The following is a 13,152-nucleotide window of genomic DNA, read 5'->3' as shown; positions in this document are numbered from 1 at the left end:
TTCAACAAAAGAAATTTGAACCCAATAAACATAAGCAAAGCATTAGATGCTCTATTAAAAATATCTGTCCTTCACACCATCTGTCTTTCATTTTGGTACATTTTGAAATGACAAACTAGTAAAACTCAACATGAGAAGCAGTTTGGACCTATAGAACATGACTCCAATTACCACTTACTAGCTGGGTATACTTAAAGAGATTTTTTTTAACCTCTCGGAACCTCAGAACCCATTTTCATCCTTTGTAAAAGGAGAGAAATAGTGTCTATTACATCAAGTGTTGCCTCACACATAGTAAGTGGTTGCTATACACAAATATTAGACAGAGCATATTACTATGTTAGACTGCTTGGCACATTGTATATAAAAACATTTTGTAAACTAAATGTTATACAATCACAAGAAATTGTTGTTATAAATAGCCCTAATAATTTTAAATTTGACTCATGCTCACTACCACCAGCTGGCATAGCAGGGAGATTTGCTTGGCTGCCAAGCCTGAGAGTGAAGACTTGATAAAGGTATTGCCAGTTCTCATCTGATCCCAGTGGTCTGTTTGGTTGTTGTCTGTCCAGGGCCTGACCTCAGCCTGACATTCCCCCTGGGACTCTCTCCAGCTAGCAGAAGCTCCCTCAGACAGACCCAGTGAAGTCGGAAGCTTAACTTCCTTAAGAGTCATTACTTTAGTTCAGCAGTCTTATGACAAACTATCATAGGAAATGTTGAAAACCCAAATCTTCCTGTGTAAGTGGGAAATATGTTAGATCTAGTAGTGTACCTGCACAGTGAGAGAGATTATATAAGCCTTAAAAAAAAAAAAGTTAGGAACAACTTGTTAACAGTAGATAAAGCTTTTACGTTTGTGAGAATAAGAGAATTTCCAGTTTCCCCACTTTGCAAATGAAACCATAGCTTATGCTTTCCATGTTTTCTCATCAGCAAATTGGGACCATTTAAATAAGAAAGGCAAGCATGAAATGAACAGAAATGCCATCATAAGATGAACGTGTAGTGGCCAGTTGGGCTTGTTCATTAGTCTGCGGGCCACACTCAAAGTAAGATTGACTGCGAAGCAGGAGCTTCCGAACTCCTCTGCGAGTGTTGGAGTTCCCAGGCGTAGTGGAGTGTTGGAGAGGAGGGAGCAGAGAAGCCAAGTTACAATTAGGTAGGATTTCTTTATAAGTATTTCTGGTAAACTGCTTAAGAAGATCTCAGAAGAAAGACCTAGCAGCCTATTGTGATTCTATTATTGTTTTAAATAGTTTCACTTTCTTAACTAATTTTTTTATTTACAATTTATATTATTATTCTTAAAGAGACTCCAACACCATATTATCTTCAGGCTCTATAAGAGCTCGACCTACCCCTGCCCACAGTGCAATTCATCTGGTTTTGATATTTTTTAAAAATATAATTCCTGGATACCTAATAACTGTGCTAGGCCCTTGGACGGTGAATGGGAAGACATGGCCCTTTCCTTTGGAGAAACGCCTCTCCTGTGAAGACAAAGTCAAAACAAGCAGTGGGATACTGCCATGGAATGGAGTTTTGTGGGAGCTGGGAGAGCAAAACTGGCCTCAGGGATCAGGAAAGGCCCACCTGGGGGAGTGTTACTGTAGACTGGAGCAAGATGAGAGAGTCACATGCATCCGGGCAGAGGAAGGAGCATGCGCACTGGCTTGGGGATGGGATGGAGGGAGTGTGGCATTCAGGAGCCCATGTGGCTCCAGTGTGAGAGGTGGAGGAAGTGACCCAAGCTAAGGCTGGAGAGGTGAGCAGGACCTGCTCTTGAAGGGGCCAGAAGGCATGGTTAAAGATTCCATCTCAAGCACAATGGAAGCCATTTAAGGGTGTTAGGCGAATGACTCGATGAGATTTGTGTTTGCCAAAAGTTATTCTGGCGGTATTGTGGGAAAATAGGAAAAAATGTCCAGCCACAATGGACCGGGGAGTCAATGTCACAGTCAGTGAAGAAGATCAGGACAGCAGCTTAGCCTTTAGTTGAGACAAGGGGCATTTCTCAGACAAGAAGTAGGATTCAAGAGCTTTTGACTGAATATGACAACGTTAGTGAGAGGAGCCAAGGATAACACACAGGCTCCAGCACCTGGGTGAATGAGGATACTGTTTTCAGAAATGTGGCAGCCAGGGCTGGGGTGGTGAAGGCAGAAAGAGGGAAATGAAGTTACTAGCTTGGAGCAGGCTGACTTTTAGGTGCCGGTGAGACACCCAAATAGAGATTTTTAAAGTAGTTTCATGAAATATTCTTGTGCTTGAGGATACAAATTTTAGCTCAGTAAAATGACACATAATGGTAAATCTTGGACATTTGGGGTCCTTTTAATTATCGAAATTACACATATTGAATCTGTGAGCGACAAAGGCCTATTGTAGAATAGAGCAGAGGACCAGAGAAAATGAGACTTTTATGAAATGTATTCACATAATACATTCATTTAACTCTGTTTTGTGATTATAAATAGGAATGCCTATACAAACATGACGCAACATAAACAATTCCCAAAATTATCAAATTCTTCCTAAAATTAAGGAGTTATTAAAGAAAACAAAATAAACAATTGGTAGGGCCTCTTAACATTTTTAAACATTAATAGCCTAAAGTACTAAGCCACAAACAAAGTGAGTCACCTTCAGGCAGGGGGAGTCTCCTGCCACGGAGAGAGCTGGCTGAAGTTATGACAACTGGAGTTAGGAGGTCTCCTATCACTGCCTAAAATACCATTTATTAAAATACCAGTTCCGCTGGCAGGGCTTGTACTGTCGATTTTTAGAAGTGCTGATGAGTTTTGGTCTTCGTTAATATCCCGACACTTGCTAGGATTAACAGGTGCCTACGTTTAAGAAGGCAAGCTATGGCCATGGATGGTGACTATGGGATAATGTTAGAGACTTCCACTTAACAGTAGATGATAATGAAGTCCCAAACTCCGTGACATGACTCTTCAAATAAAAAAATATGCAACATTTAATGTGCATGTACATGTGCCAGGCATGATGCTGGTGGCTCTTAAAAGAAAGGGGGGTTGTTAAAATACCAAAATACCAAAGCATTCTATTTGAAATAGTAGAAGAACCAGGGTCAGTTTCTGTCTATCTCTGCCTACTGCCCACTGCTACCTTGAATAATACTCGGTTTTTGGTTTTGTTTTCATACTCCTGTATGTTTGCGCAAGGCTGCTCTCTCTGCCTGGAAAGCTCTTTATGGCTTCTGTGTCTTCTCAGACTCCACCCACTGTTTTGGGCTGTTTTGCTTCTTCTTCTGCACTCTTTGTCTCTCTTGCTGGCACACTGGCCAGGCTGTCACTGCATTGTGTTACTGTCAGCTGTCTGCCTTTCTCCCAGGAGTATGAGCTCCTGAGGGCAGGGACTAGATCAATTTCTATTTTTCTGTTTGTAATCCTAGTTTCCAACACGGTACCTATCCACACAACAGGCACTTGGTAAATGTGTGCTGCACAAACAGATGATAGCATTTTCAAGAGGAAACCAAAGCGGGAGAGGGAAGATTGAAAGAAGAAACTGTCAATATATTGGGAAATAGTATATATCTGATTGCCAATCAAGAATCATGAAAATAATTCTCCCCAAGATAGAGATTTTGTTTAACAAAAGATGCTAACCTTGAAAAGTCTTATAGTGTTGTTGACTCTAAAAGCAATTCTACTCAAAAACAATGTGATCAAATAAAATATCCCAAAATAGAAAATGCCGATGCTTGGAATAGATATGATTAATTTTTTTCCCCTTCAATGTACACAAGATTGCAAGGAAATCTAACTTATGCATCATACTTAAGTCTTGACAAGGTCAGGTGCTGGTGTTTGCTCACTCAATGGACTTAAAGTGTGCAGAATACTTAAAGGGGGATCCAGTGAGCTAAGATCACCCATGAGTTGTGATTATCGTAATCAGAGTTATTTGTAACATATACTAAGATATCTAAATGACCATTACTCTTGAGGTAGTGTCTTTGAGGAGGCATTTTCTTTTTTCCACAGCAAAACACTGTAATGTCTCCTCTTTTAGAGTCATTTTCAGAGTCATTTGTGGGCCACCCAAGATTTGTGAGAAGAAACTCACACGACACTATATTTATTCTGGGTTGTTCCAATGAGAAAACTAAAATATATGGGCTGGCTTTGCAAGGGATCAATTTCAGCACAATAGAAAGAAGATTTTTCTAATGATTTGAGCCATCCTACAGAGAAATAATTTTTGGTAATGTATAATTTTCACTGAAAATGTTCAAGTAAAAACTAGGTGACCATTTATAGGAGTGATAAAGATAGAATTCATGTATTTCAAAGTGCCTTTGAAAACTAAGAATCTGTGATTCCAAGAATATCTGAGAAATTATTTTATAATCACACTAAATGGGTAGTTTATAATCTGCACTCATCTTCCCTACAGGAAATATTATCTTCTTTCTTCCCTTCTCCTTTCTTCCTTCTTACCCTCATCTATTTCTCTCCATAGAGCTTCTGTCTGATATGCTTTGTATTTACTTGCTATACATCGTCTGTCTCCTACAACTAGTATGTAAGCTCCATGAAGGAAGGGACTTTGTTTTCTTTACTGCTCTAACCCCAGCATCTAAATTAGAATCTGACATGTAGTATGTGTTTAATAAATTATCAAATAAAAATATTAAAATGTTACAGAAGAATTACATATGAGAGAAAGAGAAATAGAGGAGAGTAAAACACAATCCCACTATTTTTTGTACATAATTTTATAACCCTAAATTTGCGTAGTGGTCAACATATCATATAGATCAATGCATAATTGTTGGAAAAACAAATTTGTGCTATCATTTTCATGCATAATCTTACTTAGAAAAAGAACTTAGGTTTTTATATAGTTATAATTACCATTCATTGTTTTACCTAAAATGTTATTATTCCGCTAAATAACTCATTATATTCAGCAGATTTGGCTATAATGATTTGATGTCATTTCCAAAAACCTAACTCACTTTCACATAAAAAAGATGTGTTACCATTGAGTCTACATAAAAGTACACACAACAAGCCATTAAAAAAAACAAAACAAAACAATGAACTCATCATTTCTAATTTTATAATCATCTTTCTCATTAGTATCATTGAAAAGAGTCATAGCTATTTTTGGAGGCAGAATACCATAATGACTTAAGATAATAATAGCCAAAACATTCTTGCAAAAGGAAAAAGTTGGAGGACTTACACTTCTCAACTTCAAAATGTGCTACAGAGCTATAGTAATTAAGACCACGTGGTATTAGTATAAGAAAATACACACATAGTTCCATAGAACAGATTTGAGTGTCCATAAAGAAACCCTTACGTTTATGGACAATTAATTTTCCACAAAAGCATCAATATAATACAGTAGGAGAAAGCATGGTCTTTACAAAAAAAGATGTTAAGACACTTGGATATCTGCATGCAAAAAGATGAACTTAGACTCTACCTTACACATATGTAAATATTAAGTTAAAACGGGTAATAGATCTAAATATAAAAACCTAAAATTAAAAAACTCTTAGAAGAAAACATAGGAGTAATTCTCTCTGACCTAGAGCTAGGAAAAGATTTCTTAGTTATAACACTGAAAGCTTAAGAAATAGAAAAAAAAACTTGATAAATTGAACTTTATCAAAATTGAAAACATTTGCTCTTCGTAAGACACCAATAGACAAGCCACAGAATGGGAGATGATATCTGCAAATAATACATCTGATAAAGTCCACAATACATAAAGAATTTTTGCAACCCAATAAGTAGACAACCCAATTTTAAAATGAGCATAATATTTGAATAAATATTTTACCAAAGTAGCTATAAGATGGCAAATTATTAGAGGAATGAAAATTAAAGCTACAGTGAGATACCAATAATCAGAAAGATAAGCAATAACAAATTAAGATTTGAAGAAACTGGAACTTTCATCATCACTGATGGGAATGTAAATTGGTGCAGCCATTTTGAAAATAGTTGTCAGTTTTTTGGAAAGGCAAATGTAATTTTACCATATAACTCAGCAATTCCACTAGTACGTATCTACCGAAGAGAAATGAAAACACATGGCCACACAAAGAATCACATGTAATGTTCATAGCAGTGTTATTTATAACAACCCAGACCTGGAAAGAATCCAAATGTTGACCAACTTCTGAATGTATAAACAAAATATAGTATATTATACAGATATTGATAAATGTATACTTCAATGCATATATATTTTAACAGATTTTTATCTGTATACTGAAATGATACATTTATGAAGTTCTATAAACTATGTATATATTTTATCACATTCATAAGAATATGTACATGTAATTTCAAATTAGCATCTCTTCAGTTTTCAGCCCAGAAACTAATTCGGGTTCAAATGCTAGCTCCACCACTTCTTAGCTCTGTGGCCTTGGGCTAGTTACTTTACCTCTCTGAGTTCATATTAGTAAAATATGGGTAATAATATATACCTTACAGAACCGTAGGATTAAATGAGATAAAAATATACAAAATGCTTAGCACTAGGCTGGCCTAGTGTCAGTTCTTAATAAATCATATCCAGTCTTATTATCTACCTTTTTGAAGTTTTATTCACAAATCTAGTTGTTCGCTAAATACTCATGGGTGAAGAGAAGGAAGCCATTTTGTGTAGTGGAGGAAGCCATTTCTGCACTTCTTCTGGCTGTCTGATTTCAAAATTTTCACTTAATCTCTCAGAGCCTTGGTTGCCAAAATCTGTAAAAGAGGATAGTGTTAGTCATGTCACGGAACTTGTTATGATTAGGAAATTTATATTAAAGTGCTTTGTAAACTGCAAAATACAATAAAAGATATAAAGTACTCTATTATTATAGCCTTCTGTTCCCATCAATGCCACTCACAATATGTTCTGAGGAGAACCTGAATAACTACTCACAGAGTGAAGTATAATCATTTCTCAACCTCTAAGATTATACTGAAAGAATCTTTTCATGGCCACAGTGGTGGTAGCGAGTCATTTTCAAAATAAATTTTATTCTCCTGTTGTTTGAACACAAAGTAAAAACTGTGTTTCTCCCTATCTGAAATACTCTCTGCCTGTCCTTATGAGCTATCAGGCTCAGCTAAATCTGTCCCTGGCCAGTGTGTTAATGATTTCTCCTGGTTCCGAGACTTCCATCCACCACCGATGTGACATTCTTTGTGTTCAAATGTCTAGCTGACGTCTGATGCTTAAAACAGCCTATGCTTTCACTCCTCTCTGCATTGTCACAGCCCTGTATCACCACTCTTAAAAGGCTATCGCAGCCACTCCTAGCACCAGTTGCTGACCAGCCTGCCCACTCACCTCCCTGCCTGCTTCTGGCTGCCTTGAATACTTGGTTCTTTAAGCTCCCTGCAGGTCTGACAAAGCAGGGACCATGTCTACCTTCGGCTACCGGAGAGGACTTAGCAAATATGAATCCATCGATGAGGATGAACTCCTCGCTTCCCTGTCAGCTGAGGAGCTGAAGGAGCTAGAGAGGGAGCTGGAAGACATTGAACCTGATCGCAACCTTCCCGTGGGGCTAAGACAAAAGAGTCTGACCGAGAAAACCCCCACGGGGACATTCAGCAGAGAGGCACTGATGGCCTATTGGGAAAAGGAGTCTCAAAAACTCCTGGAGAAGGAGAGGCTGGGGGAGTGTGGAAAGGTAGGCTCCGGGGACTTTTCTTTGGCTACTTCCGGCCCCTCCCCACCCCACCCCAAACCTAGGAACCTGTGATCACTAACTTTGCAGTCTTCATCACTTTCATTATAACCTGAAACTGAAAATTTTCTCAGGCGGAAATAGTCATGTAACTGCTGTGGCTACCCAAAGGATCATAATATGTAAAATTGTTATCTGGGCTTCTATAATTGACTAAAGATAGAATCTTCAAGTGGAAAATAATTCACAAGGAAGGCATTGGTTTAAATATTTTGTTAAATATAAGCCTAACAAGTTCTAAGTAGGGGATGTGGCATAGCATGTTTCTGACATGTGTGTGTGTGTGTGTGTGTGTGTGTGTGTGTGTGTGTGTGTATGGTAGTTAAGTAAGTTTATAGAGACAAAAGTGGGTACTCTGGTTACTTTGACTGTGATGGTGGCTACGGTAAAAAGAATTCTTTTATTCCAACACCAAGAAGTGTGGGGCGGTGGGAAATACATGGGCCTGAGAGTCAGGGGACCTTATTTCTAGTCTCTGCTCTGTCCCTATGTTGTTAGACCTTAACAGATAGTCACTTCTGCAAGGTTCTCTTTCCTATCTGTACATTGAGGGAAAGGGAGCCAGTGTTGTTGTTGTTGGGGTGTGTGTGTGTGTGTGTGTGTAGGTGTGTGTGTGTGTGTGTTTAAAAATTCCCTTTAAGATATTGGTAAGTTATGGACCTTCTTCTTAAGAAAATGTATATGTGCTTGTGCATACATATGCAAACTCTTACATAGAATTTCAAAATGATGATACGCATCCTAAACCCACCTGGGGATCCAGGTTAAGCATAACTGTGCAGATGATCGCTAAGATTACTTCCTACTTTACAATGGTTATTCTGGGACCCCGAAATGTACTTAGATGAGAGCTCACGTCTATTAAGCTCTTGTTCTCTGCCCAGTAAACAGTCACTTTAAATTTGCCAAATAAATCATCACCAAAAGGAAGTTCAAAGACTAATCTCTGGGAAAATAGTAATAGCAATAAGAATGTTAATATAACAAATTTCTGAATTTGTTGGAAGAACGTAGGTCAGGAGCAATAGTTTAAGACCTCTGTGCTCTACAGGCATCATCTAAAATCATAATGGCCTGAAGCCAATGGTAAGACTTCCACAGTACTAATCTAGGCACTGTTAGATGATCTTGATGATAGGGTGTGTGGACCACATTTGTAGCAAGATATGTGTGAGCTTTGTCCATGTCAATCATCACAGGAAGGGTCACTGGGATCAGGCCGGGTCTGCCAAGGCCACGGTGGCTGGCTGCATGGAAGGGCTCGAGGGGGAGGGGATGCGGAAGAACATGATGACAGGCTAGGATTTGGGCCGGTCAGTTCCTCCACAACCATGATTTTTAGAGTTTCTTTTTTCCTTCCTTCCTTCTTCCTTCCTTCCTTCCTTCCTTTCCTTCCTTCCTTCCTTCCCTTCCCTTCCTCCTTCCTTCCTTCTTCCTTCCTTCCTCTCTCTCTCTCTCTTTCTTTCTTTCTTTCTTTTTCCTGATGTGAGAATGTGTGTCAAAAACCTGATAAAATATATAAAGTCTGAACTTTTTATTAGTTATTAAGAAATTTGCTCAATAAAAAAATTAAACATTTTTCAGAAGATCCAGAACAGACAGCCATTGTAACAATAACCCAACAAAAACATTTTAATGTCATAATGTCTAGAGATGGGTGGGAAACAAAGGGCAAAGCCTGTCGTGAGCTGTCGATGAAAACCGCCTGACCCTGCCAAAGGTTCTTTTTGATTCCTGCCAACGGCTTATCAGCTCAATCAGGGAGGCTGCCGTGTTGACGGACTTTGATTCCTTTCTCCGCTAGTTTACTTTTATCCCACTACACTTTCCCCGCCACCAGCTGTGTCTGTAGTCACAGGAGTGCCGAGCAGAAGCTTGCTGGTGGAGGCTGTAAACCCATTTCCATCACAGGAAAAAGCTCAAAGCAGCTTATGGGTGAGAAGCGGGGGGCGGCAGCATAAGTGAAGACCAGTGCAGTATGGACCATGAGAAGGAGATGGGGGCCTTTGTTATCAGGCTACTGGCTGTATAAAGGCTTTTGAAAATCACGTTCAACTCCTGTTGAATGACAGCCTCTGCCCCCCTGGGCTCACACAAACTTAAGCTACATTAAGTGGCTCCAGGGGGATCTAGCGTCCCCTAGCTTCAGTATCTGCTGGGTCTCGGGCATTGGTATCAATGAGATCACACACTATTTCATCGAATTCTTACCTGTTGCATGTGAGAATCGAGACTAGGAGAGGTTAAAAAATGCATTTGAGATTAACGGTTTTAAAGTAGAGCTGAAATTCAAACCAAGCTCTGTTGGCACGAAGCCCATGATTCTCAAAATGTGGGTGCCCAACCACCAGCATCTCCTGGGGACTTCTTAGAACTGCTAATTCCAGGCTCCCCAGATCTGCTGAATGAGGAACTCAGAGTGAGACCCAGCATCCTGTGATCTCACAAGCCCTGCAATTGATTGTGACACATACTACAGTTTGAGAACCACTCAACTATACTGTAGTTTCTTTGCAACACCCACGCCCCAGGCCCAAACAAGAGGTGACTTGTCTAAAACTAACAAGCTCTTTATGAGTAGACCCAGAACCAGAACCGAAAATCAAGCCTCTTGTCTCATTGTTTATGTAATGACGACAGGGAGGTGACCAGGAGACCGTCGGCCACCCTATTTTGTTGCCTTATTTTCTAAGTGCACCAATATTCACCTTCTCCTCAGCACCCCACACCTCACCGCCTCACCCCCTCCCCACCTTCCCACCCCCATCCTCGTTGGGTGACGGTAACTCCAGAGCAGTGGTGGATAGGAGATCTGGAAGAGGGTAGTGTGTCCTGGTGCCAGAATAATTTAGAAAAAGGCAAAGATTGTTTTTTACGTCCTTCCACCTCCCTTCTCTAGGCACCTTTCTTCCTTCTGGTGTTCCTATCTTAGATGTCCCCCACCTTGGGTGACCAACCATCTCGGATTGTCTGGGACTATCTAGATTTTAGAACTGAAAATCCTGTTTCTTGGGATAGCTTTCAGGCCCAGGCAAACCAGGACAGCTGGTCACTTTACCCCCACCCAACCCTGTCAGGACTTTTATCCTAGACCTAGCCCTGACTCGGCAGTGGTTAGCCCATGTCATTTTACATCCATTCCTTAAACAAATATTTACTGAGCCCCTGCTACAGGCTGGGCACTGTACTAGGCCCCCAAAACAGACGTGATCTCTGTCCTCAACCTGCTAATAGTCTCTTGGGGGGAAAAATGACAGACAAGTCATTAAAATAGGTACTTTATTGGGAAAAGTAGAAGCTGTGAGAATGCATCAAAAGGATTATTTGAGGGGGTGTCATAGAAAGCTTTTTGGAAGTGGCATTTAGATATTACATAATAACCCATTTCTGGATAAAAGTTTCACATATTATCTCTTCAGGTCATTTTTGAAGGGAAAACATCCTTGCAGATAAAGCCTAAAGGTCTTTTAAAATCCAAAGGGGGTAAAATTTAACGGTAGTATCAAAGGCAGTATACCTTGGGTTTTGAGACAGGCTTCTTTCCTCCAAATATGGAAATAAGGCTGTTACACACACACACACACACACACACACACACACACACAATACTACACACACAATACAACAGAAAGCGTCCTCTCCCTCCTGATCCTGAAGGAGTAAATTAAGACTGGACAAGCCATCCCAGGAGTGGCTGACCCCTTCCCCAGGCCATCACTTGGTGCCTGCCACTCCAAACAAGTGGATAACTGGAGCCTATTTTGTGATAGCAACTGGGCAAACAAACCTAGAGACAAGCACAGTGTTTTCCAAAGCTCATTCCACATGCCCCAGGCAGCAGGAGTCCTCGGGGTGAAAAAAAAAAAAGTTGCCAAAGTAGGGGGAAGAATCAAGGCTTTGGGGACGGGGAGAGACAGATAAAGAGAAAGGACTAAAAAGATAGCATTAGGGAAAATCAAACTCTGTCAGCAATTTCCAATTTTTTTTATCAGAAAGATAAAAAAGAAAAAAAATAGCAAGAAGAAAAGTAAGAAGTAGTCAGTTGGGCTTCTTAGTACAGAGTCCTATAAACAGGAAAGACAGAGAGAATGAAATTGTGTTTGCCTGAAAGTCTTTCATTATTGATACAAGCTAAATAATTTAAGACTGTCAGGGTGAGGCAATGGCTCGCTTGAAGATTTTCCGCGTTACAGTTAGAATCTAGTTAGAGCCAGGGGCGATTACCTTTTCCTGCAGTCTAGCTCTCATTTAACCCTGTGCTGGAGTGAGATTTCAAGCCTATTTGCTGAAAAGGGCGACCTGAATGTTTTTCGGCGTAGAGCTGAGTTTTGGCCTGCTGCTGGCCTGAAGAGCATCTCTGTCCCCTCAGCTTCCTTCCCCAGAGCAGAGCAAGACAGGCACAGCAGCAGCTCAGCTCGCAGGTGGTGTGGGGTCTCCAAGACCCTGTGCCAAACTCCACTCCAGACGCGGATAAATCTTGGAGGAGCAAAAGACACCCCTGCCTCTGTCTGTACTGAGACAGGCTCGGGCAGAGAGCGCTTGGCTCCTGCAGCATCTGCTATAGGAGACAAATTCGGGGGAGAATTTTGAACATTAAAAAAGGGAACCTATTAACATATTGTATATTTTTGTTATCATCTGTTTGTTTGGGATGGAGAAAGAAGCAAGGTCGGAGGGGTGATTCCAGAAGGGAGGGTTGAATTTGCTAAGTCGTAAGTTCACTAGGAGTCGAGTAGTTCAGACTAGATAGTTAAGAGAATAAAAATCCATCCAGGGTTTTCCAAAGCTGAGGTTCCAATTTGTTTGTTCAAAGTGGCAAAATGATAGCAAATTTTAATTCAACACATTGCATTCTGGATATTTATTCTGAAGAAAACAAAAGAATACTTGCAGAAAAAGCCGTTGAAAGTTATGCAATGAAGTTAACCTTGGTCACACAGGAGAGTCACTTTTTTCCTTATATATTTTTGTATAATTTGCCATGCGTTACTTTTCTTTTTTAAATTTATTGAGATATAATTGACATATAACTAACATTGTGTTAGTTTTGAGGTATATGACATAAAACCCTGTTACTTCTGTACAATTAAAAAGTGTGCTTACGAGCGACAGACTTTAACGATGATACCACACTCTTCAGGTTGCAGAAGAAGACAAAGAGGAGAGTGAAGAAGAGCTTATCTTCACCGAAAGTAACAGTGAGGTTTCCGAGGAGGTGTACACGGAGGAGGAGGAGGAGGAGGAGGAGCAGGAGGCCAGCGAGGAAGAGGCCAGCGAGGACGAGGCCAGCGAGGAAGAGGAAGTTGCAACGGACAGCGAGCAAGGTATTAACGGAACTGTCAATTATGATAGTGTCAGTTGTGACAACTCGAGGCCAAAGACGTTTAAGAGTCAAATAGAAAACA

At 40.2% G+C, this 13,152-nt stretch overlaps 1 protein-coding gene across 1 annotated transcript in view; it reads left to right on the top strand.

Moving 5' to 3' along the window:
• The first annotated feature begins 7,393 nt into the window (after positions 1 to 7,393).
• LMOD2 (leiomodin 2) overlaps positions 7,394 to 13,152 on the top strand; it is a 7,615-nt gene continuing 1,856 nt past the window's right edge. The window contains exons 1-2 of the mRNA XM_039860670.1: positions 7,394 to 7,690; positions 12,888 to 13,137. Coding sequence (XP_039716604.1) covers positions 7,418 to 7,690; positions 12,888 to 13,137 — 523 coding nt within the window. The 5' untranslated portion in view covers positions 7,394 to 7,417. The remainder of the gene's footprint in view (positions 7,691 to 12,887; positions 13,138 to 13,152) is intronic.

Source organism: Pteropus medius, unplaced genomic scaffold (assembly GCF_902729225.1).
Source record: "Pteropus medius unplaced genomic scaffold, Ma_sr-lr_union100, whole genome shotgun sequence".
NCBI classification, from domain to species: domain Eukaryota; kingdom Metazoa; phylum Chordata; class Mammalia; order Chiroptera; family Pteropodidae; genus Pteropus; species Pteropus medius.
This window is presented reverse-complemented; position numbering and strand designations above follow the sequence as displayed.